The sequence below is a fragment of the Caretta caretta genome, chromosome 1 (genome assembly GCF_965140235.1).
Source record: "Caretta caretta isolate rCarCar2 chromosome 1, rCarCar1.hap1, whole genome shotgun sequence".
In the NCBI taxonomy this organism is placed as follows: Eukaryota; Metazoa; Chordata; order Testudines; family Cheloniidae; genus Caretta; species Caretta caretta.
In genome coordinates, this window is record NC_134206.1 from 182,224,716 (window position 1) to 182,252,027 (window position 27,312).

The 27,312-nt window shown below is 38.7% G+C and overlaps 1 protein-coding gene across 3 annotated transcripts in view; it reads right to left on the reverse strand.

The window, feature by feature from the left end:
- Positions 1 to 27,312, reverse strand: part of GBE1 (1,4-alpha-glucan branching enzyme 1) — a 281,100-nt gene that overhangs the window by 78,026 nt on the left and 175,762 nt on the right. For all 3 annotated transcript variants that reach the window (XM_048868880.2, XM_048868889.2, XM_075117745.1), the window contains 5 exons: positions 26,131 to 26,246; positions 25,739 to 25,866; positions 19,405 to 19,503; positions 16,220 to 16,330; positions 11,753 to 11,924 (listed from right to left, as the gene is read on the reverse strand). In XM_048868880.2, the coding sequence (XP_048724837.2) occupies positions 11,753 to 11,924; positions 16,220 to 16,330; positions 19,405 to 19,503; positions 25,739 to 25,866; positions 26,131 to 26,246 (626 nt within the window). The remainder of the gene's footprint in view (positions 1 to 11,752; positions 11,925 to 16,219; positions 16,331 to 19,404; positions 19,504 to 25,738; positions 25,867 to 26,130; positions 26,247 to 27,312) is intronic.

A 27,312-nucleotide genomic window follows, 5' to 3' on the forward strand; every position in this document is an offset into this window, starting at 1 on the left:
TTACTCAGCATAGGAACTTTCTGGTTTTCTCCTAATCATCTTTGGCAGTATATTCCGAATGTCCATGGTACTAATAACTTCCTCTTATCTATGTAATATCTTCCAATTTAGATACATTCTGTGGTCAAAATATCAACTCTGTCCTACACAGCAGCTGTAAGCATCATTGAGCAAGTTTACACAAAGTCAAGTCAGCAAGGTAACGCACAATGGCAAGCAAAGTTAGGCCAAAGCTTAGCAAAAGTGTTAGCCAATCCTGTCCAAACATAACGTGACCCATACTCTATGATGCTTCCAACATTAAAAGGGTCTTGTTTCACCTGTTCTTAAAAACCTTCAATGACAGGGATTCCACAAACTTCCTTACTAACCTGTTTGAGTGCTTACCCATTATTACCATTACAATGTCGTCGTCCCCCTCCAATATGGCAATCCAATAGATCTCTATTGCTGCATATTAAGCCTACTACTTCTTATCCTACCTTCAGCAGACATGGAGAGCAACTGATCACAGAGCTCTTTATAACAGCCTCTAACAGATCTGAAGACTTATCAGGTCCCTTCTCACTCTACTTAAGACTAAACAAGCCCAGTTTTTTTTAACCTTTCCTCATAGGCTAGGTTTTCTAAACCTTTTACAGTAGAACCTCAGAGTTATGACACCAGCATTACGAACCGACTGGTCAAGCACACATCTTAATTGGAACTGGAAGTACAAAATCAGGCAGCAGAGACTCAAAAAAACAAAAAAAACCCACGCATATTACTGTACAGTACGGTACTTTGTTAAATGTAAAATACTAAAAATATAAAGGGAAAGATCAAAAAAGATTTCACAAGGTAAGGAAACTGTTTCTGTGCTTGTTTCATTTCAATTAAGAAGGTTAAAAACAGGATTCTTCTTCTACATAGTAAAGTTTCAAAGCTGTATTAAGTCAATGTTCAGCTGTAAACTTTTGAAGAAATGTTTTGTTCAGAGTTATAAACAACCTCCATTCCCGAGGTGTTCGTGTTTCTGAGGTTCTACTGTATCATTTTTGTTGCTCTCCCAAATCTATCCACATATTTCTTACATGTGGTAGAATAGACTCACAGTGTCACAGATCTGTATCACTGCTATTCGTCTATTAGGCAAATATATTATCTTATGTACCCCAGGCAATGAAACTAACAAGCTCTGGCCCAGGCATTTTTCTCTGGTGCACTGGTGCTTCCAGTTCTGAAACAACACATTTTTGATATTTGACTACGTTTAGAAATTAGATTCTAGGTGGGAGTTGAGGGAGAAAAAAAATGGGAGGAGACGGTTGGGAATTATTTCAAAACAGATCCGTCTTGTTCTACCACTTCTCTGCTAGTCTCCAGCATATACTTCAGGCAACTTTTTAAAAGATGTCGGTTCCAGTGAAGTCTCAACAAACAGACATGATAATAATTTGCATTCTATAGAACTGTCCAGCTAAGAATCTGAAAGCAATTAAGTGCACAATAGCAGTATGGAGGTAAGCAGCCATGTCATTTTTGAGAAGAGCAACTGTGGCACAAACAACTTAACTAATTTGCTCAACAGAACACAAAGTTTGTCACAGAGCCTGGAACAGAGTTCAGACAGCATGACTCCTTGTTCCATATTTTAACCAGAAGTTCATCCTTCCTGTCAGAATGAAGTTAGGTACTTAATATACCCAGCAGCTCAAAGCGTATTTTGCTAGGTGTCATGAATGTAGGGGGAAGGGTAGCAACCTTTATGTATGCCAGCCCATTCAGTAGCATAAAATCCCTCCTTGGCAACTGTACTGGATTGCCTTACCCGTAAAGGGTTAAGCAATTCAAATAACCTAGTTGGCACCTGACCAGAAGGACCAATGAGGAAAGAAGATACTTTCAAATTCTGGAAGGAAGGATTTGTTTTGTTGTTCTGTGTGTTGTTCCCTCTCCAGATGGAGGGAGAAGCCAAGCAGGTACAATAGTTCCTGAAAAATATACCTGGAATAATCCATCTAATACCACAGAAACTGTGAGTGGGGCAAGGAAATGGATTAGGTTCTCTCTTGTTTTGGCTTGTAAATTTCCCTATGCTAAAGTGGTAGTTTCGTTCCTGCTTTTGTAACTGTGAAGCTGAGCCCAGAGGAAAATCCTCTGTGTTTTAAATCTTTTTATTACTCTGTAAAAGTTATCTTCACCCTGACTTTGCAGGTGTGATGCTTTTACTTTTTTCTTTATAATAAAAGTTTGTCTTTTAAGAACCTGATTGATTTTGGTGTCCTGAAGACAAAGGGTCTGGTCTGTGCTCACACTGCTAAGGCAACTGGTTGGTATTTTATTCTCAAGCCTCTCCAGGAAAGTGGGTGTAGGGGCTTGGTGGGGGATAGGGATTGCAAGTGACCCTTCCCTGCATGTTTGTGTAAATCACTTGGTGGTGGCAGCAATATACCATCCAAGGACAAGGAAAGGAATTTGTACCTTGGAGAAGTTTTAACCTAAGCTGGTAGAATATAAGCTTACAAGGTCTTTCATGTGGGTGCCCACAGCTGTACCTCAGAGTTCAGTGTGTGTGTGTGGGGGGGGGGTACCCTGACACTAGGTATACTGTATGCACCCATTAAACAGAAGTGTAAACTCCAAAATACACTCCTCAAACCCCAAGTCTTCAATTTCAGCACTTTTAGATGAAGTTATTTTTATAAACTCTTCCTGACCAGTCACTTAAAAAAAAAACACTTGATTTTTGTGTTTCTCTAGAGCTTTGTTAAATACATAAGCACACACATGCACTTTTGAGCTGTGTCAGACAAATCCAGCATAACCAATTTAAATCATTTGTGGTATCACAAAAGAGGGGAAAATGAAGATTGAGAACTCTTGAACAGTTAATATGATTTGTTTTACAACAGCTACAGATATAAAATTAACAGATATAAAATTTCAAAAGTTTAGTGGTTATAATGGAGAACACAGACCAATTATGCTTACAAAAGAATAAAATGAAGTAGAGGACAGTATTTTCTTGAATAAGTCAATACAGGATACAATTTTTCACACTGTAGAAAGAGAGCCAACAGTAAATGGCTGTTAGAATTAATATTCCAGTTTTACTTCATTAAAATATTCAGTTTGCTTTAACCATACTATTTATATTAAAGTTTAAACCAAGTCATTTTTATTCCAGACTTTGACTCATCATTCCTGAAGTGAACTGTGTGAATTAGAGAAGACAAATCTATGTGGGTTATATTGATATTTCTTTCTTTTAGTTTTAGGGACACATTTGCTTTTGCAGCTTGGGTCACAGAACAAATAAGAAAAAAAATACACTTAATTAGTGTTAATACTTTGTCACTGCGGCTCAAAATAATAAAGAGCTTAAAAATGCAAGTTTTTCCACGCTGACTCTTACAATGTTAAGCAAGCATTCATAGAGGTTAAAGATCTTATCGGCTTGTACTTCAGATTACCTCATTTTTGCTTCCCTTGAGTCTATGTATTTTTCATCTTCTCGCATTCACTGTACATTGTACACTATTTAAAGTTCCTGAATTTAATAGCTGCATGCACATCACAGCAGCACTATAGTTTCTTTTGGTAGATTCTTAATGGGCTCTTCAAACTTTTATTTTTATTGGAACTTTTAATCAAAGACAGCATTGCTACACAGCTTTCACTGTTCCTCTTCTTTCCTTTCCCTAGTCTCTTACTCCCTCCCCTCCCCCTGCAATTAAAGAACAAACATCTACTACACAGGTAGCAAAACTGTGCCCGCTCTTCACCATATTTGATTATTTGCACGGTGTTTCCCTATCCCCCGACCCTTCATCTATTTGCATCTTTAGACTATGAACCCTTCATAAGAACCATGATCTCTTTTCTATGTTTGTACAGATACAAACAAAACAGGCCCCATTCCCACATGGAGTGTTTGGACACTAACAAATATTTAGCACTACAATGCCATTACCCCTTTTGCCTCTGTAACAAATTGGTAGATATCTGCATTATTCTTATATGTCTGACATAGTTTCCCTGTTCAATTACTTATTGAAGTGAAATAGTTAAGTCAGACTGGAACTGGGGGTTGACAAACTTTTGTTACCTTAAACCCAGTTTTACAGGGTTTTAGATAACAATAGCTGGGCCATCATTTGTGGGGAGAAGTTATTTAAATGGTTCCATCCAAGTTTGGATTTTTACTCTTCTCAAGGCTAAGCTTGAGCTAAAACCGCAGATGCTAGGAAAAGGAGGGGTTTTTTTTGGAAGTGAGCTGGCTGTGCAAGTGAAAAAAAAACTGGACAGGCTGGGAGGACACAGCATCAGAGGGAACAGGCCACGAGCATTGCCTCCCACTCAGAGGGGAGGATACGGAGATAGGGAACAAGTCAGACCCACCTGAACTACAGATAAGCAGGTTGAGCTTATATGAGGAAATGTGACTAGGTCTCTGTTATTTTAAATCTACTTCTCAAAGTGCTCCATACCTTCTGGCAAAATAAAGCATGCTTTGTTTTGAAAAAGCGGTTTCTGCATTGCTGCTAATGTACATAGTCACAGGATCCTAAAGGAAAACTCTCCCAGGTGCCAAGCCTATTGGGCCTACTAAATAATACATCTGGCAAGCAGAGGGTTGTAATGCAGTTCTGGTCTAAGAGTGGGCAAATTGTGGAATCCACCCAGGACAGGTAAAGGCCCAAGGCCTGACACCCGCTGATGGTGCGCTTGGTAAGACCCCCAAGAAGGAACAGCAATGGGTAGTCATTCTTTTTTTTCCAGCTAAACATACATTAAGAATATTCAGCTACCATTCAGCTGAAGTGCTGGACTGCTATTTTAAAGATTTCTGCAGTGTAAGATAAGAATAATTAATCTAAAGTTTTGCAAACAAGTGTTTGTGAAGTTTTATTCGAACTATACCATCTACCCTCTACCAAACTTACTTTTTTTAAACCAAAGATAATACATTTATCTTTTATTTAAAAATGAAATTAATTTAAGAGAAAGCATGACTATGAACAAAGACTACCCACAATGACTAAATGAGAATTTTTGGTAATAGGAATGCTGACCAGCAGTAATATTGGTTAGGCTGGCAATCATCTGTGACTAACTGATATGATCATACCTGTCTCTAACGTTAACTTGACCTCCCACCCACCTCCCATTGATTTGATTATTGACCTATTGTGTATTGTCTAAATCGAAGCCTGTGAACTGCAAGGCAGGAATCGTCTGTGTTACTTATTTGTATAGTGTTTATCATAACAGGGCACAAATCTCCGTTTGGAGCTCTTAAGTGCTACTGCACTAGAAAAAATAAAATAGCATGGACCAGATGTTTATTAATTGAGCATCCTAAAAAACTAAACTACATTTTGTAAGCTAGGAAATTCAGCAATATCAGACTCTTGAAAACACAGTAACTTCTCAACTACAAAGCAATCAAACATCTAAAAGGGGAAATCTGAAAAAAAAAATACTGAGTGAGGATATAGGATTGTTTCACTAATTTCTTTCTCAGGAATAGCAACTAGGTGAGTGCTAATCTGACATTTATAAGCAGCTGTGCACAAAGAAAGCCAGGCTTATTTATATTTTTTCCCCCAATAGTCCATTTAGGCTGTTTTGAATTATATTACAATTATACACATAATGTATTTCAATTATATTACAATTATGTACAAAAGTGCACATCCGCGGATATATAAAATAAAAAAACCTAACAGTAAAAATATTTGCACCACTGAATAAAATCACCTACCACAAACACCTGTAGGACACTCTTTCAAAAGCAATTTTTGAAAAACAAGCTGCCATTTCTGTCAACATGTTCATGGTATTGAAGGGTTGTGTGGAAAAGAAGGAAGCAGATGAACAGAGTGTGAATTGCTAAACTGACATTCTGACTACGAGCAGAATGTTACAAGAAGAATGGCTGTATCCTGTAAAGTCCCTAATACAGTAGGCCAGATTCATTTGTCCGCTCACAGTAGCTAAACAGCACTAATATATCTTAGGAGCCTGTTAAAATCTCAGCCTGGTATGGGAGTGGTGATGAACAAGTTTCAATTAAAGTGGGATTATGGCTCATTGGCCTCTACTTCAGAGCAGAGATACTAAACAGACATTCCCCACACTACCCAGGTATTATAGAATCCCTCCCTCTTAACTGTAAATTGGTCTTTCAGAGACAGTGCTCACTACAGAGTGTTCTTGGATTGTCATGCTCACATTCAGCCAGAATAAGCATATGCATATCTTTCTAAGACAAGCCTTTAGAAGAACCAGATGGGTGCCTAAAGCCTCAGTGATTACTTGCAAAGCTGTAGACAGAGCTGAAAAACAGGATACAAAAGGGAGGAATGTTCCTGAGGGTTTCTATTATGAAGAGACCAATTTACAGACCTTACACAATTGTTCTATTCTCATTCAAGTTTTCATGTGTCAATGCACTTGAATTGGGATTTAAGCAGTAGGGAACACAGGGAGAGAAAGGAGAATGCTTGCAAATGATAATTGGATATCCAGAAACATGAAAAACAAGGCAAAAATAGATATTGATAACTTAACTACCGATGTACAGAAACACTGGCTGCTTATTGATATCTAGGATATGGATGGATGGGTATTCAATCTGAGAAGTCATATAAAACCTCTTGGAGAAAGCTGCTAAATTGGACTTAGTGAAAGACTAGCAATATCTTTAGGTCACAGCCTTCAGATACATCCCATAGGAAGTGCTGTTTCTCTCACCAACTGTGGTGTTGGACTGTCAAACAAAGTGCTCTGAAGTCCAAAATACTGGTCTGACAGGTGCTGTAGTTCTTTGTTTAGACCGTCAAAAAGAAATTAAGATAGTCCTGAGGGGAGCTTGGAGCAAAGCTAGACTTAGCTTCTCACCATTAGAAAAACATAGCCCAGGTGCACTGATCAGCTGTGACAGGAGATATCGCCTGAGATTGTGAAAGGGTTTCTATATTCTGAAGTCAATACCCTAGTGAACACGCAGATAGCTAAGTGCCAAGGGCACCAAAACTGAGCCTTAAACTGCTGACTCCACAACCTTTGTTTCAGGAGTTAAGTCATTGTGGCTATGAGGCCCAAAGTAGAAATCTTAAAAGTCCTGCTTCAGATATGATGTATGTAAGCATTTCAGTATTGTTGGAGAAATCACAAGAAATACAAGGAGAGAACTTCAACTTCTTCCCCCATCATACTAGAAGACTCCCACTGCTCATTCTCCTCCTCAGTACTTGTTCTAGGAGGCTGCTTTCCCTGACACTCGTGGCACTTTATAAATTTAAACAAAAATAAAAAACAAAAAAATCTAAAACCACAGCTGCTACTACTTATTTTATTTGCTTGAATAGACAGCATGACACAATTATTTTAAGCATAGTAGATAGAAGGCACTCTGGACTTGTGTGTTCCCTTCCATTATCTATTGCAAACTTTTCTCCCTTTACATACAATACATTTTATCAAACATTACATTTACTGAAAAATTTCATTCACACTACAAGCATACACAGTATTAAACTCTCAATCAGCCTGCACTGACATTCTAAATTTGACATGCAGTGTCGAGTTCTTGCAGTTTTTCTAACCTTACCATGCCAATACATGGCAGTGACATCTGTAATTTAGTAGAAACATTTTCCAAAACCTCCCTCCTTAGATAGCGTACTTAGTATTGTGAAAGAACCAGCTGATCTAACTTATTTATATTTTGATTCCTGCCTATACTTTGCATAAATATTTATTACCTTCATTTTTCTGCATTGTCAGAAGAAATATTGCTGCATTTTACTGAAAACAATGTTGTTCAAGCTGAATAAAAAGCTAATTAAACATGCAACAATTATTTCACATTATCTGTGATACATTTGATACAGTGTATAAACTTCATAAGAGAGTAAGAATGGCCATACTGGGTCAAACCATTGGTCCATCCAGTTGAGTATCTTGTCTTCTGCAGCAGTCAGTATCAGAGGTTTCAGAGGGAATGGACAGAACAAGGAAATCATTAAGTGATCAGTCCGATCGTCCAGTCCTAGCCTCTGGCAGTGAGAAGCTTATGGACAACCAGGGCATGAAGTTGTGTCCTGCACCATTTTAGCTAATAGCCACTGAAGGACCTATCCTCCCTGAACTTGTCTAATTCTTTATTGAACTCAGTCATTTTTTTGTCCTTCACAACATTCCCTCGCACAACGAATGCCATGGGTTAACTGTGCATTGTGTGAAGAAGTACTTCCTTATGTTTTTTGAAACCTGCTGTCATTGGGTGACACCTGGTTCTTGTGTTATGTGAAAGGCTAATGCTTGCCTATTCACTTTCTCCACACCATTCATGATTTTATAGACCTCGGTCATATCCCCCCTTAGTCATCTCTTTTTTAAGTGGAACAGCCTAGTCTTTTAAATCTCTTCTTATATGGACACTGTTCCATACCCCTCATCTTTATTTTTTAGACCCTTTCTGTACCTTTTCCAATTCTAATGCATCTTTTTAGAAATGGGGTGACCACAACTGCGTACAGTATTCAAGATGTGGGTGTAGCATGGATTTATGAAGTAGCATTATGATATTTTCTGTCGTCTTAGCTATACCTTCCTTAGTGGTTCCTACCATAGTTAGCTTTTTTGACTGCCATTGCACACTGAGCAGATGTTTTCAGAGAACTATACACACTGACTCTTGGATATCTTTGTTGAGTGGTAACTGCTAATTTTACCACATTTTGTATGTATACTTGGGGTTACATTTTCCAATGTGCATTACTTGCAGTTAACACTAAACTTCATCTGCCATTTTATTGCCCCGTCACCCAGTTTTGAGAGATCCCTTTGTAACTCTACACAGTCAGCTTGGACTTTACTATTGAGTAAAATTTTGCACTGTCTGCAAATTTGCCACCTCACTGCTTATCCTATTTTCCAGATCATTTATGAATAAGTTGGGGAACACTGATCCTAGTACAGATCCTTGGAGGATCCTGCTATTTACCACTTTCCATTGTGAAAACTGAACATTTATTCCTACTTTTTGTTTCCTAAATTTTAAACAGTTAATGATTTCTGAGAGGACTGTCCTTCCTATCCCACAACTGTATCCTTTGCTTGAGAACTTTTGGCATGGGACCTTGTCAAAGGCTTTCTGAAAGTCCAAGTACACTATACCCATTGGATCACATATGTTTGTTGACCCCGCTACAAATTTTAATAAATTGGTGAGCCATGATTTCCCTTTACAAAAGCAATGTTGACTCTTCCTCAAAACACCATGTTCATTTAGGTGTGTCTGATCATTGTTCTTTATTATAGTTTCAACCAGTTTGTCTGGTACTGAAGTTAGGCTTATCAGCCTGTAATTGCCAGGATTGCCTCTGGAACATTTAAAAATAAATAAATAAATAAAAATCAATCAATCAGCGTTACATTAGCTATCCTTCAGTTAGATGGTACAGAGGCTGATTTTAGTGATAGGCGAAGGTTTCTAACTATCAAAGGAGTGAAGTTTTGTAACAGCCTTCCAAGGAGAGCAGTGTACAGCAGAGCAAAAAGTCTAACTGGCTTTAAGATTGAGGTCGACAAATTTAAGGAGGGGACTGTATGATGCCTACAGTGGGACATAACTGATCCACAACTGTTAACAGCAAATATCTCCAACAGCCAGTGATAGGACACTAGATGAGGAAGTTTGAGTTACTACAGAGAATTCTTTCCTAAATGTCTGGCTGGTGGGTTTTGCCTGCATGCTCAGGGTCTAACTGATTGCCATATTTGGGGTTGGGAAGGAATTTTTTCCTGGATCAGATTGGCAGAGGCCCTGGGAGGTTTTAGATTTTGTGACCTGAAGTCTTTAAATCATTATTTGAGGAATTCAGTAACTTAGCCAGAGGTTAGGGGTCTATTACAGGAGTGGGCGGGTGAAGTTCTGTAGCTTGCAATGTGTAGGAGGTCAGACTAGATGTTCATGATGCTCCATTCTGACCTCAAAGTCAATGAGTCTATCTGGTTCTGATGACTCATTATTGTTTAATTTATGAATGTGTTCCAAACCCTCTACTGACACCTTAATCTGGTACGATTACTCATATTTGTCACCTAAAAAATTTTTTTAAAAAATAGCTGTGATGAGGCAATCTCCCGCACATCTTCTGCAGTCAAGACTTATGCAAAGAATTCATTCATGCTCCACAACGGCCTTGACTTCTTTAAGTGCTCCTTTGGCACTTTGATCATCATGGCCCCACTGATGGTTTGGCAGGCCTCCTGGTTCTGATGTACTTAAAAACATTGTTGCTGTTTATTTGTGTGTCTTTTACCAGTTGCTCTTCCAATTCTTTTTTGGTCTGCCTAATTATACTTTTACACTTGACTTGCCAGGGCTTATGCTTCTTCCTATTGTCCACAGAAGGAATTGACTTCCAGTTTTAAAAAAGATGACTTTTTGCCTCTAATCATCTCTTTTACTCTGTTTAGTCAGGGTGGCTTGGGGGGCGGGGGGGCAGGGGGGAAGGGTTCTCTTGCTGTTTTTGTTTTTTTAAATTTGGAGTATATATTTAGTGTGAGCTTTTATTATGGTGTTCTTAAAAAGTTTATATACAGTTTGGAGGCATTTCATTCTTGTGCCTGTTCCTGTTACTTTCTGTTTAACTAGCCTGCTTGTTTTAGTATAGCTCCCCTTTTTAAAAATAAATGCTACTGTTGTGGGTGGGTTTACGTGGTATGTCTCCTTTACAAGGATGTTTAAATTTAATTACACTAAATCAAGAATTGCCTCTCTCCTTGTGGGTTCCAGGACTAGTTGCTCCAAGAAGCAGTCATTAATGGTGTCTAGAGTTTTTATCTTTGCATCCCATCCTCAGGTGACATGTACCCAGTCAATATGGGGAAAGCTGAAATGCCTCATTATTATTGGGTTTTCTGTTTTTTTAGCCTTTCTAATCTTCCAGAGTATTACACAATCACCATGCTCGTCAGGTAGTCAGCAGTATATTCCCACTACTATACTCTTATTATTCAAGCATGGAATTTCTATCCATAGAGATTTGAGGTACCGTTTGATTTATTTAAGATTTTTACTATATTTGACTCTCTGCTTTTTTATCGTGTACTCTGCCATTCCCTCACCAGTGCGATCTATATTGTCATATTCATATATATTGTACCCTGATATTACTATGTCCCATTGATCATCATTCCACCAAGTTTCTGCTGATGCTTAGTAGATCAATATCCTCATTTAATACCAGGCACTTAAGTTAACACATCTTAGTATTTAAACTTCTTGTATTTGCGTATAAGTCCTTATAAAATTTTGAAAATATTTAGTTGTATGCCTTCATGGAATGTAATTGCATAAGACTCTTTTCATGTGACTTTCTCTTCAGCTCCTGCCTGTACTTCATCAACTTCTATTTTCTCCTCTTTGCTAGTATATAGAGCTTCTATATGAATGGTATTTTAAATAAATGTAACTTCAACTAGATAACACTTTTTGAGATTCAATTATTTTTTTAAATCCTAGAATGACTCAATTTAAATTTTTCTGTTGTAGACTATACTACATCTTAAAAGAGAATATTACTTTTTGAAACCAGATTAAAAAAAAAAGTCAACTATGTAAAAATATTTAAGCTGAAATCTCCAACACTGTGATAAATACTGCAATTGCAGGATGTTGCCAGGTCATTTTACTTCATCACAAAGCCTACATAACAAAAGAAAATGGAGACTTTTAGCCAAGATCACTTACCCATGAAGTTGAGATAACCCTCTCCTCCAAGTGCATGAGTAATGAGGCGAATCATTTTATGAAGCTGTATTCCACGATCAATAACCGGAGTGAGAGGTGAAAGCACACTCATATTTGTATACATCTCTGCATCCATCAGCCGAAACGCCAACGTCTTATCACCAACAAGGGCCTGGAGTAATAAAGGAATGGGGATGAGAGGGTGGAGAGGAGAATCCTCAATGTGCCAAAAGAGCTTGTTAGTATAATGTGTGTTCTAGATCAAGTGACAAGTACATTGGATTAACTATAATACATTACAAGAGTTACATTTTAGGAGCTTCAGAGAAAACAAGACAGGAGATGAAGATTACTTAATAAAGTATCTGGAACAACATTCAAAAGGGAGATTAACAAGGCTTCCAATTTAAGGACTCTTTAGTGAACAATGTGAATGCTTTGTGTACACACAGCTAAAGATATACAATTGTGTTTTTAGGATTTCAGCTCAGAGAGAAAAATTAGGCTTCCAATTCTATCTATCTGAAATCAGCAATTGCATGAAGCTATTACTTCTGTTCAAAGCAGCCTAGTTCAGTTACCCCTTAATATATAGTAGAAAATACTGCAAATGTTTCGTCTGTTTAGCTGAAGATTTCCATTTGACTTATTTTGGAAGGCCTTTCAAGTAGATTTTTCAAACAGGCTTACACATTCACTTGATTTATTGGTCCAGTATCAATTTTATATCCATTTATAACATTTAAGCCATTTATAAACTTAATTGTGTTGTTAAGTAGGTACTCAAAAATGGAAATCTGAATTATCAAAATAATCATCTTGTTTATAGATACCAGACAATGCATTTTTATGTAAAGATGATTTAAATACAATTCTGATTACAGTACTTTAAATCCCTTATCCATTTTAGTAGACTAGACAAAGGAAATCATCCCCTCACACAAAAAGAGTTGACTGCCATACAAACTCAGATTCTATAACAGAACAAAATGTAGTTAAGGGTAAGAAGGAAATCAAAATGAATAGTCCGTGTATTTATATAGTACATGTTAAATGAGTGTTTCAGAGAACTAGGTTTCAGTTAATTTTTGCATGTATTGTGTTTTATAAGCTACAATTTTCTTTTTTCCCCTCCCACATTTGTATTTTGTATTTGACAGAAAGGCTGTAAGAGAGACATGGTACTCAGCAAAATTAACTTGATAACTACTGTACTTCTGCCATAGAGTAAGTTTTAGTCAATTCTGTGGTTAGGGCTTCCTTTCTCTCAGTGTACAGGAGAACAACCACAGAAGTCTTTTGGATACCTATATGTAGAACAGAAATGAAAAAGCAGCCATAATATTATTTTGAAAATTCAAAAATCCATTGAAATGCTGTGTTGTGTAAATATTTCTCAAGATTTACAATACACTTGTAACATATGCATTACATAACTATAGCATTATCCCCATTTTACAGCTCTGGAAATGGACACATGCAAAAGTTAAGTGCTTTGACCCAAGTCACAAAGGGGGAAATTCTGGCCCCACTGAAGTCAGTGCAGTTTTGCCATTAATTTCAGTGGAACCAGGATTTCACACAAAGTGATTTGATGACAGAGCATAAACATAGGAAGATCACTTGCCGTGTCCACCAGATCAAGCAGCTGTTTCATGGCCGATGAAAAATGGCTAGTTTTATAGAAAGCATGTGTTTCAGATACCCCCAAAGCTGTTGCCTCCATAGTTTGTTACTGGTACACTAAATCTTTATGCATAGATAGCAGAGAATAGGGTATTCCTTCCATCAAGCACTGACTCTTATTCTAGAAAATAGCTTAGCTGGAACAAGAATATCAGCGAATCCGTTGAAGGAAAGATTACTTAATTTATTGTAAAAGAACCTTGCTAATGTCTATTCCTGTATAAAAACAATGTCCTATAAATGCTGACTAACCAGGTTTATTTTAGTACAGGTTTAAACTGCACATCCAAGGATTGATGCAAATATTCTATTTTGTGTGTTCACAAATACCTATAATTTGGGTTGAATCAGTCCAATTCCCATTTTATACTCTATTTTGAATTTTCATTTTCTCCTTTATACAATAGGTTGGGTAGTAAACGCCACATTGGAAAGCAAGCCATTTTCCCAGTAAATAAGTTCAAACTAAAATAATAAAAGGAAAAGCTTATCCTAATTTTCTCAGAAAAATGGATTTTTTAAAAAAAATGTCGGCCATCCAGTTATGATTTTTAAAGACTGACAACAAAAACACTGAAGCCTAAAGTCTAACATAGCTGTATAGGATATGAAAAACACAAAGAAAAAGCCCCACAAAAAGAAAACAACCCACAAAAAACAGTACGGGGTTTCAGTTTATCAGGGAAAGAGAGTCTGTCTAAACAAACTGGTTACTTCATTTGCATCACTGTCCATAGTTAACTCAAAAATATACTGTAGAAGACAGAACTTTGCAGAAGAATAAAAGCGATCGGGTTTTTTTCCAGTCTAAATTGTGTACGATTAACTATAATGTTCAAAACAAAATACTTTGCTATATGAGACAATAAAATTAACAGGCAGGGTCCAGTCCAAAATATGGAGAAAAAAAAAGGGGGGGGGGCAATATTTAGTGATCTACATTAGGCAGCCATTTTTCCACATCAGAAATCCAGATGGGGATCCAACTTCCAAAGGAATGAATAATCACAAAATAATGTGTCTTTTGCAGTAGAATCCACAGTCCCAGTCAAGATCAGGACCCCAATGTTCAAAGCACAGTGAGAAGCCCTGTGTAAAGAGCATCAGCTGGATTTAGACAGGGGAAAAACAACAAGCAAGCCAATAAGATGGGGACTTCTGGGTGAAAAAGGATATAGTGAAACTGGAAAAGGTTTACAAAAGAGAAACAAAGATAATCAAGAGTGTGAGACAGTTTCCATATGAGGAGAGACGAAAAAGATCAGGGCTGCTTAATCTACAAAGGAGATGATTAAAGAGGGATATTATAGAGGACTATAAAATCACAAAAGATGTGGAGAAAGTAAATAGGGCAGTGTTACTTATCCTTTTCCACAATACAAAATCCCAAGGTCATCTGATGAAATTAATAGATGGCAAGTTTATTGCAAACAAGAGGAAGTACTTTTGCACACACCACACAATTAACGTGTGGAACTTGTTGCCATGGGATGTTGTGAAGGCCAAAAACATAACTGGGTTCAAACAAGAACTAGACAAGTTCATCAAAGATAGGTCCTTCAGTGGATATGAGCCAAGACAGTCATGGATGTAACCCCATGCTCGGAGTGTCCCTAAATGCAGGAAGCCAGAAGGAGAAGACAGGGATGAATCACTCCAACACTCCCCTTCAACTCTGATACTGGCCACTGTTGGGAGACCCAGTACTGAGCTAGATAGAAAATTGGTGTGACCCTGTATGACAATTCTTATGTTTTTCAACTGAGGAAACTAATCAAATACTTAAAGGCGGCTTTCAAATTATATATAGCCTAGATAAAGCCTCTTTCAAAGTCTAAGAATTTGCTTCCATTAACAAAACAATTTTAAGAGATATGTTTGATGGATGAAAGACTCCAACATGTCCTACAAAAAGGTGAACCTTCATTTATGGTGGCTGTAGAAGGTGTATGGCTGGCCATTTTGGAATGTTCTCACTGGATACAAATATAAAAATAAAACATTTGCTGTACTCTGGGTTGTACAGTCTAGAGCGACCCAATCACATTTAAACAGGTTTAACTGGATTTGACCATGCGAATACATGGAAGTTAAAAAGCCAAAAGGCTGAAGATTATTATCGAAAACTTAAATACAAACAAAATCAGAACGTTCAAAAATGACTCCCAAAGCAATCTTATCTTAACTTACATTGTATTCAGCATACATAAAGCATACATTTAAACAGCATATGCAGTATTAGAGAGACTATTACATACATGCAAGTAAGCTGATGTACAGTTGCTGTGGGGCTTCTATTTACAGGATTTCGGTGCTTTGATGTTTTCAGACTTAATATGTTGCCTCTTCCTCTTTCACTCCCCAACCCCAAATAAAATTGTTAAAGAATGATTAACTAGAAATTAAATTAGCACCTGGTCCTGCAGCTCTTACACTGGTGATTCTTCCCCTTGAAGACAATGGGATACTCACCTGAGCATTGTTTGTGTGAATTAGGTTAAGAGGAGGACTCCAGGTGGTAAACCATATTTAAAAAAAAAAAGCCAAGATTGTCACAATTTTTTGGTGTTCCACTGGATTTGCCTTAACGAGGCCAGAATTTTCAGAGAGTGCTGAGCACTCACCCTGAAAGTCACGCCCCCTTTATAAAAAACTGTCCCAAATGGCACTGGGCACAGAAAAAAATCTTGACTATGGTATTCAGTTTTGAGCACTGACCTATGTGAAGTCTACAAATTTGTTCCTCCACACAGTTTTTAATCAAAATATTTATTACAGTACCTGATCATGGCTCTCTGCATATGCAATGTATTTCTCTTCATACCGCCTGTTTGTCAGCGTGTACACTATATTGCCCATATTCCAATCTTCATCTTTCAACTCTTTAATTATCTGTTAAAGGTAATTCAAACATTACTTTTGTTTCAGCTAAATTGCATTAAATATTTTTTCCATGGCATCTGGGGATTTGAAGTTTTCCCTAAATAGTAAAATGGTATTATTATTCTTAGTCACTCCTAATCTAAAAAAAAAAACTTGGAGAAATGCGCTTCCCCTATTTGATCTCCCAAATAGGATTCCTTTCTGAACTCACTTTAATACTCTTTAGAATTTCTAAACCCATGTTTCATGTTTTTTGCCATATCAACTGCCAACTTTTGATTAATAACCATAGCATGTCAACATTATTTAAACTGATCTCTTTTCTGCTTTATAAAACATTAAGGGATACTTGGCACCATTTTAACAGTCGACTACATGGAGTAATTTTAGTGTTGAAGCCCTCACTCTTCTTTGTCATGCAATACTCCATAAGCCTCCATTGACTGTTTTTGTTGTAGTTTAACCTTAAAAAAGAAAATTATTTCTGAAGAATATCAATTAAAATGGTATATAAAAAAATGTCAGTAATATAACCGGGGAGTTTAACATTACATTATATAGTTAAAAAACATTGCAGCAGCCACCTGGCATGCAGTCAATGAAGTATAAATTAACACAGATATGTACACAGACTAACCTGCTGTTCCATGGTAAATAGTTTGATCACACAACAATGAGAAGATAGATATCATTACTCCAAAGTCACTAATTATAAGAAAATACTCAATAAACTGGGTTTGGCATAACAGAAGCATACATGACATATATCCTATTAGCTTATTTTTTGGAAAGAATATTTCTGCTTTATGAAAAAACAGATGTTGTTGTCCTTCCAAAGGAGTTAGGAAAGGAAACAAGCAGTAATTTAAAAAAGACCTATCACCTGTTCAGTTGTCAGCAGCACTTGTTCAATTCAAATATCAATGTTCTCATACGCAATGTAAAGGCACCAAAAGGTACCTTATTGAAAAGTCAAACTGCTTCTTTGTCTCCAAGAGGCTGGTTTGCTTCTTACTGCTCTAGGGACCATCCATCATTTCCTACCCAAAACCAGCTGAAGAAAGCTGATGGAAAGAAAGCCCTAAGCAGCTCTCATTAGCACTGGCTGTTACTTGCTACTCGAAGTATATACTTACAGAACTTCATGAACATCAGCTAGGGCTTATTGGTAACATGACTTTCATTGGAGAAAAAAAATCCCACACACCTAATGTGGTTTACTATTGTGATTTGCAGAACACCACCTCTTCCCCGCCACACAGTTTTGTGAGTAAAGATACTAAGGACAATGAAAGTCACATTTTATTTTTCTTTAAGTTGCTCGCTTCTCTTATTGAAGCCATTAATGCTCATATGAAATATTTATTGCTTTATTGCCTTCAGATGGTAATGGTATCATTAGGGATTTGCTTCTAATCTTATGTCTAATTGAAAGACCAATTTTCTGAAGGGTCTGCCAGCCTTATGAGATTGTTTATTGTTTTATTCCTTTTCTTGTGATTCTCGAATTAAGGAGAAGGTTATTTAAATCCCTTTTTTATATGAACTGTTGGAGTTTGTTTAATGCATTATTGGTCTTTAAGCACATTTACAGTTTTTTATTCTTTTTATAAACATCGTAGTCGTTGTTGGTGTGTGGCACAGCATGTTCTTGTGCACATGTATACTTTTTTTTTTTTTTTTTTTACTTTTTAAGTTGTGTGTTAGATAAAAATTGCTACATTCAACTTACAGAGGGCTCATTTCATTATCATACCTTGTACATAAATATAGGATTATTATATACAAATGCTTATTTCAATGTTCAGAGATAAAAAGAGCTGTTGCAAGAGATAGGCTTTTTGGATAGAACTTAAATCCAACAAAACTGTCTATGCTCACCATATAGTCCAAAGAAAAATAAAATCAACCTGAACACAAAGACCACCCACCAACCTCACACCAAGAGCCCCAGCTTGTTAAAGGGAAGGGCCTGAGCCATAATGGTGGAATGACTCCCAGTCCAACCTCTGGAGTCTTGGTTAGAGACTATGAAGATTTTTATAGGCCGGGGGATAGAGGGAAGGGGGAGCGGAGGGAACCACTAAAACTTAGAATCATAGAATATCAGGGTTGGAAGGGACCTCAGGAGGTCATCTAGTCCAACCCCCTGCTCAAAGCAGGACCAATCCTTTACCTTTGCTAAAAAGGAGGAAGCTGGTGAGGCAAGGAAATTCAGTCTGTCGTTATTCTCCACTTGCAGCGAATGCTGTGAAAATGAAAGGGTTCCGCCTCGTTCTGTTGCGGTTTTTGATGCGGGAAGCAGAGGCTGATAGAGAAGATTACCGAGACTGTTCCCAGTAAGGCAGAAATGCCAGGGAACCACTTTAGGATACCACACCCATTATAAAACAGAGGTGATAATAGCACATTAGCTTTTTGAAGCATTACTTATGCGTTCACTGTTCCCCCAAATGTGCAGGAGCTGTGTGGTTTGAAGAATATCTGTAAAGAGGTTTACAATGCATCCTACATGACAGAGTCTCTGAGTTGACTTGCATGACTATTTAGTTTTTTACAGCACGTGTATTTGAAATAGCACTCTCCTTCGGCTATGCTACACCTGCTGTTAAATAAGATTTATATGCAGCATACTCCTGATTATTGGAATAGCATGGGGGACGTGCATTTTATTTGGATAATTGGGAATTTGAATAATCAAGGGGGCAGGAATCATTCAGCAGTGGGGTGACCTCTTACGCGGCCAGGCGCTTGTCCTCTTTCTCGCAGGCCTGGCTGGGGGTCTCTGTTCTGCCCTGCTCACACATTTTCATGACAGTGGGGGTGCGCGGCTTGTGACACTCGATCCCTGCTACAGCATGGTGCGGGGGACAGCTGCGGTCCTGGCAAGGCAGAGCAGAGACCCCCAGCCAGGACTCAGCTCTGTCCTGCCAGGACCGCAGGCCTCCCTTCAGCTTGTGCCTGCAGGAATCGGATACTTCAAACTAATGGATGCGACAGAACAAAGTTACCTGTAGTATTTAGAAGGTTTATTTATATAAACACAATGGTGGAAAATACAAAAGTGAATATTGTTTTCTCACCTGTATCCATTTATCTGGAATTGCCATGGCCAGCCGATAATCAAATCCACTTCCTCCTTGGGCAATAGGGCAACAAAGAGCTGGCATCCCAGAAACTTCCTTGAATAAAGAATACATTGCATCATTATTTTGCTTTAAGTGGTTCTTTACATTTTCCACCCTAAGAAAGCTTCCTATTTAAAAATAGCATCAGATCTCAAGCTCCAAACATTACTGCTATACAAAGTCTACATGTGCAGAGCATACAATTACACTTTAATGTAATGCTGGTAGTTTCCGAGCTGAAGGTGTGACTCCCATCTTAAGGAGAGATACCCAATGCTAATTCTGAATGAGCTAGCGTGCTAAAGACAGCGTAGCCATGGGAGCGCAACGGGCTAGCCTCCCCAAGTACGTGCTCATCAGTGACCACAGAAATTTACTCAGGGCGGCTAGCCCTTCCCACAACTTTCACTGCCATAGCTACACTATTTTTAGTGAGATGAGAGCTAGCACTGATTAGCTTTTACTTTTTTTTTTTTTTTAAATATTACTTGGATGTATGTAAACTAAACATTCCAGTCAACCTGCTCTAACAATTAGGATATGCTCATAAAACTCAATCCCACATTCCATAACTTGAATCCAATGGGATAATTCCCTCTACCACTTCAATGCAAGAGCCCAAGGAATGGAGAATCAAAAACACGGATTGAAATTCTGATCAGCTTTGTTCTCTCCCTTAAAATGTAATTCAAGCTTGTGAATGCATCATTTATTGAATGCACCACATAACTGGTCACTTTCATCACATAATATTGTTTCTGAAGGGATGGCCCCCACTTTATAAACAGAAGAAATTTCCAACCCTTCAATTACGACATATCTATAAACATTTGTAATTTTTTTTAAACTATTGTGTGAATAAAAGATTTTCAAACAAGCTGTAGGAGTATTTAGAGCACAACTTTTGCAGTGTGAGCACACATTTTGCCACATTCAAAAAAATAACCAATATAAGTTGCATTTCAGTTGCAAAAAGATTGCAAATGCCTTTTTGCTACATTTGATCTACTCTAGGAGAAAGTTGCCCCAGTTCAGAAGATCCAGGTGCATGGTATATGGTTATCGAGGACTTTGCATGGGGATTTTTCACTTTGTTTTTAAACACACTCTTGTGTCTTCTATTTGGTATTTTCTGTAGCAGATTTGAGAGAAAGTCTGTGTGTGGATGTTTTTATTTAAAGACAAATGTAAGGAACCCTGAAAGTGTTAAATTGGTTGACAAAAGAGTTTCTACACTAGTCACAAGATTTTCTACACTTCTGGCTTCTCCCCACGTGGATACCTTCTATAAGGTGAATAAGACCAATGAGGTCCAGGGAAGTAGTTCTCCCTTCCCAAGCAGTTAAGGCAGTGTGCAGGAGGGGAGTCCAACAGCTCTCCTAATTTGGTCAGGCACATGGCATTTACAGCTGCTCACCCGTGCTGAGATGTGCAGGGCAGTCTCTGGTAAGTTCCTGACAGCATGATGTTCTGAAGTCTATGAGATCAAGGACCATGTTTCTACGAGGCTTTGAGCTTTGCCAGCCAAACAACTACCATTCTCTTTCAAGCTAATTTCTACAGTTTTAAGTGCCAGAATTTTTAAACATAAAAATTTGACATAACTTATTTGTCTACTTCAGTGGCATAAATAGAAACATTAGTGATGAATACTAACTTTGTTCACATTTTTAAACTAATAGCCTATGCATACCACTGTGTTTAGATTTACAGGCAACTCAAGTTTGAAGGGTAAAAACTCATTTGTTAGTTGGAGTGGAGCAATACATTAGATATCAGCCCTAAAATTTCACAGAGAAGTCTGATGCTTTCCTACGCCTGAAACTACTAATGGATTTATTCGTAGCCTTCCAGAAAAATCAATGTTTCACCTGAAGTGTGTGGTGTAATTTTGGTTATTACTATTTGTTTTCATTATTACCCAAATCATTTAATTTTCACTTTAAATGAAAGGCTGAAGGAAACCTTAATCATCCAACCACTACCTAATTCTACACTGTACTCTTGTCTGGCAGCAGTGTTTCTGTCACCCTGAACTGTGTGAAACAAAGAATAGAGGACACTGGCAGCCTAACAGGCTGGTCCCAGTAGCACTATTTGGGGTATCACAACTTTTATTAGCACCAAAAAAGCAGAGCTGCTGGGTAACCAGCTATCCAGATGTAAGGCATATGTATAGGTAAATTTTATTTTTTGACGGCAGGAGTTAAAGGGTTCTGTCAAAGGAGGAATCTTGGACATAGAAATTATATCTAGAAAGCTAGATGGGGAATACACAGAAAATTCTTTACTTAAAGCAATCAGACAACTCTTCAAGGAGTGTACAACAATCTGTCATACTCTAGACAAAACCTCTCTTCTCTCATGAGGAACTTATTCAACTGTCATTACTTTCAAGCACAAATTCATGACAGTCATTTTAATTTAAAATCATATCAGTAGTTCCTCCACCCCAATTTCTTTCTATCATTAGCATGTGGCTCAATTCCACATTTTGTATATAGACTCCCCCTAGACAGAAAAATGATGTATTGAATTGAAGAAGTTTTCAATTTAAAGAGAATAAATTGAAGACCAATCTTGTTTAAAAAGAATCTTAAACCAGATAATACAAACAGGCTGAATTCAAAGTTTCATCCATAGGAATGTGGATAATCTGACTATCACTCCCTAGATGATGGACCAATTTTATTTGAAGTGAACCGAAAGATCAATATTGCCACCTTAAGTTTTATATATCAAATAATTGCTTCTTTTCATCAGTTGCTATTTTTGATACCTGATGTCATTAAGCTCTTAACAGCACTTTGGTATACAGCTGTCAGTTATATATTAGAATGCCACATACAACTGAAATTAGCCTTATTTTGTTTTCTGAAGGCTGAAATTGGAATTCTTAATAAAATAGTGTGGATTAAAAAATAGGCCTTCACATTCCTCATGACATATCAGATCCATCCTGCATCTTGCACGTGTCTTTTCTAGATGGCTGGAAGGAGAAACACAAACAACAAACCCAGATGCATTACACAGTACTATTATATTAACAACAAAATTCTTAAAAGCTTGGAGTTTCTTTTTCTTAACATAAAAACACGTCAGTGAAAAACGCCCAACAGTCAATTAACAGAAATTTACTGCTTTGGCGTTTCATATTACCATTAGCTATTCTGCATGCCAACAATAATCTTTTGAGGCCAAAACCAGACCCTTGACAAGACTGACGAGGCCTTGGCATCAGGGGCAGCCAGTACTGTTTCCATACAGTTTCCATACAGACTGCGGCGTACGTATGCCCAGCGAAAGACGGATGGCCCAAGTGTCCTCTAATGCATGCAGCCTCGCATCAGTTCCAAAAAGAGATCATTCCAATCGAATGGGAGGTCCTGGAAAAAGGTCTGCATCTCTTGGGATAAGGCCGGCAGTCTGAAGTCAGGAGCTACACCCTCATGACCACCATCAATGCGATCACCCTAGCTGCTGAGTCCACCACATCCCAGACCATCTGTAGAGAGCTGCCGTGGTGCCCTTCTCCATCAGAATGCCAAATTCCTGGGCCAGACCCTGAGGGAGGGACTCCATGAATTGTTGTACTTGTGCAGGGGGGCCTGATGGTTCACCGCCTGGAATTGGAGTTGAACTACTGTGCCCCTCCTTGTTCTTTTCATTGGCCACAGAGACAACCAGTGAGCCCGGACGTGGGTGGATATAAAAAGGTACTTGAACCCTTTGGCCGGGACAAAGTACTTCTTTTCGACCCTTTTGGAGGTGGGAGGGATGGACGACAGGGTTTGCCAGAGGACCGTGGCAATTTTCAGGACCCTATCACGCACTGGTAGCGCCACCCGTCTCGGAACAGGGCTTAGAGGACATTGAACAAGGTGTCTGCTTGCTCTGTCATCTCATCCATCTATAGGCCAAAGTTCTCGGCCACCCCTCAAAGCAGGGCCTGGTGTTCCTTAAAATCGTCCAGACGGCTGGCCCTCAAGGGTTCCACGACTGCCTCATCCGGGGATGAAGATGATGACTGTACCTCCAGGGGCATAATCCCCCACGGGAGAGGGGAGTTTTGGGGTGGGCGCTGTCTCCTTTACCCCAACTTCCAAGCGGGTCTAATGCACTGAGCCTGGTGCTGTTGATGATGCCAGTGTTGCTCTGAGGCAGCAGCAGATGAGCGATGCGAAGGGGGCATCGTCACCACCAGCATGCCCCACACACTCCACTCCAGTAAGGCCACTGGCCATGCTGCCAAGGTAACGCCATAGACATCGATGAGGCCTCAGATGCCCATTTGCGCCGGTGAGGTCTTAGCAAGGGGCTGAACTGCCCTTCCGTGCCAGAGGAATCCCCTTCCAGTGACCACGGCGAGGCTATTGATGTCCGTGTCTGACTGTTGCTGCCGGACACCAGTGTTTGGAGTGAGAGGATCGGTGCCAATATCAAGGGGACTGGGGCCGGTGGGACCGGAATCATGACAGGGAGCGCTCCCATGGGGCAGGCAACCAAGATCTGCACTGAGAGGATAACTGGAGGGAGGGCAAACGGTGCCGGCAGAACAGAGACCAGAGCCTCCCCCAAGGCGATCCATGTAGAGATGGCAGGGACTGCGATCGCAGTGCCGGTGACCAAGAGTGAGCCCCAGAGGATCTGGGCTGCGATGCTGGAGATCTGCAGCACAGAGATGGAGAGTGCTGCCTTGTTTCGGGGGATCAGCGGTGTTCTACTGCCTCCTGAGGAGTCTTAGCAGCTGGCTTGCCCTAGTATGGAGCCTGTGCCAGCAGCGTGGGCCTATGCTCACTCAGTGCCGGGGGAGCTTGGGAAAACGTTGATGCCGTCATAAGTTTGAGTCCCCTACCGCTCCCAGGAGTTGGTGGTGGATCCTTTAAGGGGCTAAGGGCCCGGACTGAGAAGGCACATCTACGTGGCTGCGGAGTGACTGGGTGGGCCGAACTGGGTCCTTTGCCTGATGCCCCATGGCCTTTCTTGCCCAGTGCAGAGGAGCCATGCTTCTTCATTTTCTTTCTGGCCACCGGTGATAGGGTGCAGTGCTGGGAGGGGCCAGGTGCTGGGGGTGCGGTGTGCACCAAGGCTGAGGTATTAGGCGAGTCTTGGTGGGATGGCTCAGAAGCCGGATGGAGGGCAGCCTCCATAAGGAAAGCCTGCAAATGAATATCCCACTCTGAGTCCTGGATCGAAAATTTTTACAACAATGACACTTCTCCTTCACATGTGATTCCCCCAAACACTTCAGACTGCACTTGGGTGTCACTTACAGGTAGAGGCCTGTTACAGTCTGCTCAGGGCTTAAACCTCGGAAAAAGGGGCATGCCCCACCAGGAGCAAAGTCCCCGCTGTGACTAACTCCTAACTACACTTAACAACTGCTTAACACTAACTACTATCAACAACTATTTACAAATCCCTAATGCTCAAAGTCAGAAGCGACAAAACCACTAGCCCTTGCTATGCAAGGAAAGGCACCTCAACTAACCACCCCGGGCAGTAAAAAGGAACTGTGAGGGAACAGGGCTGGCAGCGCCTGATATACTGATGCATGAGTGCGACACCCAAGAGGGCACCATAGCTGGCCCTATGGACACCGCTAAGGCAAAAACCTCCAACGACCAGGCACATGGGTGCGCACACAACTAGAATGGAATCAACATGAGCAAGCAGTCAAAGAAGAATCCTACTTACTCAGGAACCCAGACAATTTTAATGTTAAATCTAAATTAACCTAAACATTTAAGAAACTTCAAAATTTATCATATTTAATCACAGAAGGGAGTTATCAATTATGCATATATTGAATTATATCAGCACAGTCTTTGGGACTGTGAATTGTGAACATTTGGTACCATGAATAACTAGTCAACATTTGGCAATCATAGAGCAATAAGCAAGCAAAGCGAAGCAATGATATCTAAACTAAGAACCTTCATACAAGCTAACTCACAGCATCCGTACTGTCCCACCAATGTAGAGAAAAAACAACATTAATACTTAATTCTCCCTTCTCCCCGCCCCAACACACAGATAATTGCATGGAGGAGGAACCCATCCACCCTTAGTATTTATCTGCTGATATTTTTCTTTAACAAAATTGTCACTAATAATTAGCAAGTAATGTTCACTACAACGGAAATTGATTCATGTTAAATGATGTGACATATACAAATAACTCTGAAGGAGTTGTAATAAAGACCGAATGACATTTCACGAGTACACTTATTTACTGATACTACAACCTTTTACTCACATATAAAGAAATAGCTACACTTAATATTACCTCAGCTACTGTTATGGATTCTGGATGCAATAAATGAATCATGTGGTTGGCCATTATTAGATAAATGAGGGCATCTTCATCTACGTGTAGACCAAAATATTCATGGTAATCTCCACTGAAGCCTGTACCTAGTGACCAAAAAAGATAAAGACCCCAAATACAGTGAGTCAGATTTACAAGTGTAAAACTTAAAAAAAAAAAAAAAAAAAAAATCCAATAATCCATTTAATCGCAGCACAGCAAAAGATTAACAAATTTGCTATTTTAAAATAGCTTAAACGAAGGTCTATCCAGTTTATCTTTTTGTTATTACCATTTCCTGAAAAGTACTACAGTAAGACCAAGAGGCAGGGTGTTCTTTAATTAAAAAGTGGACTGATTAATCTACTTACCAATTCCATGATTGTGATATAGCATAGATGTAACACCATCAAACCGGAAGCCATCAAAGCCATATTCTTCTATCCACCATCTCAAATTAGAGAGAAGGAATCTCAGAACTTCCCAACTAGAATATTAATAGGAACAATTTCTAAAGTTTAAGACATGAAAATATATGAAGTTTCCAAACACAAAGTATTCTCTACTTAATACTTGTACCAGCCATATTCTACTGGATGTTGTTCCATCATAATGGATACATTAAACAACGTTCTTCATTGTTTTTCCATACAACATTTCATTCTACCAAAACAATTCTCATTTTAACAGCATGCAATTTTAAGATGGAGGAAGTTAGGCTAAATTTGGTTTAGGAAAGACTAATCCAATACAACATCCATGTTACTGTTTAATCTAGATATTCATTCCTACTACTTTTATTTGCTTCTCAAAATGTGGTTCAATCCAGTGAAATATGGTTTATGCTGTATTTGAAAAATCAGAACCAAAACTTCATACTAGCCAAGGCTTAGCTCTAAAGTAAATTATACATTTCTGTGATTTGCAGATCAAAAGGAAGCAAACATCTCACATTAAAAGAATTTTTAAAACTCATTTTTGGCATTTGGAAGAAGAAAGCTACCAATAAATATACTGTTAACATTAGGTAGTCTTGGATCACAGGAGTTGCTTCAAGAATTTAATATCACTTACTGTAGTATTATTAAATGTTACACTTTTTGCTAATTTAAAAAATAAGACAGCAATTAAATGTTTTGCATGCAACTAGTGGTGGACTGTGCTTTTTTAGAACTAAGTATTTTAAATGGGGATTTTTAATTTAAAGGATATTTTCTGAATTACACAACAGTTATAAAAAGAAAAGGAGTACTTGTGGCACCTTAGCCACAAGTACTCCTTTTCTTTTTGCGAATAGAGATTAACACGGCTGCTACTCAAACAACAGTTATAAATCACTCCTGAAAGCACCATTTCCAGTGGGAGTTCAGTTGAGCATGCATTAGTGTTTCACCTGTAGAGACTTGCTACAAGTTCACAGAAAAAGTAATTTGGCAGTTTCTATGACCACTTCTGATCTTATTCTATCTGGTTGCCTAATACACAAGACATTTTCAATAGAATAAATTATCACTAGTGGGGGAAATAAATATACGAAAACAAGAGCTGAAACT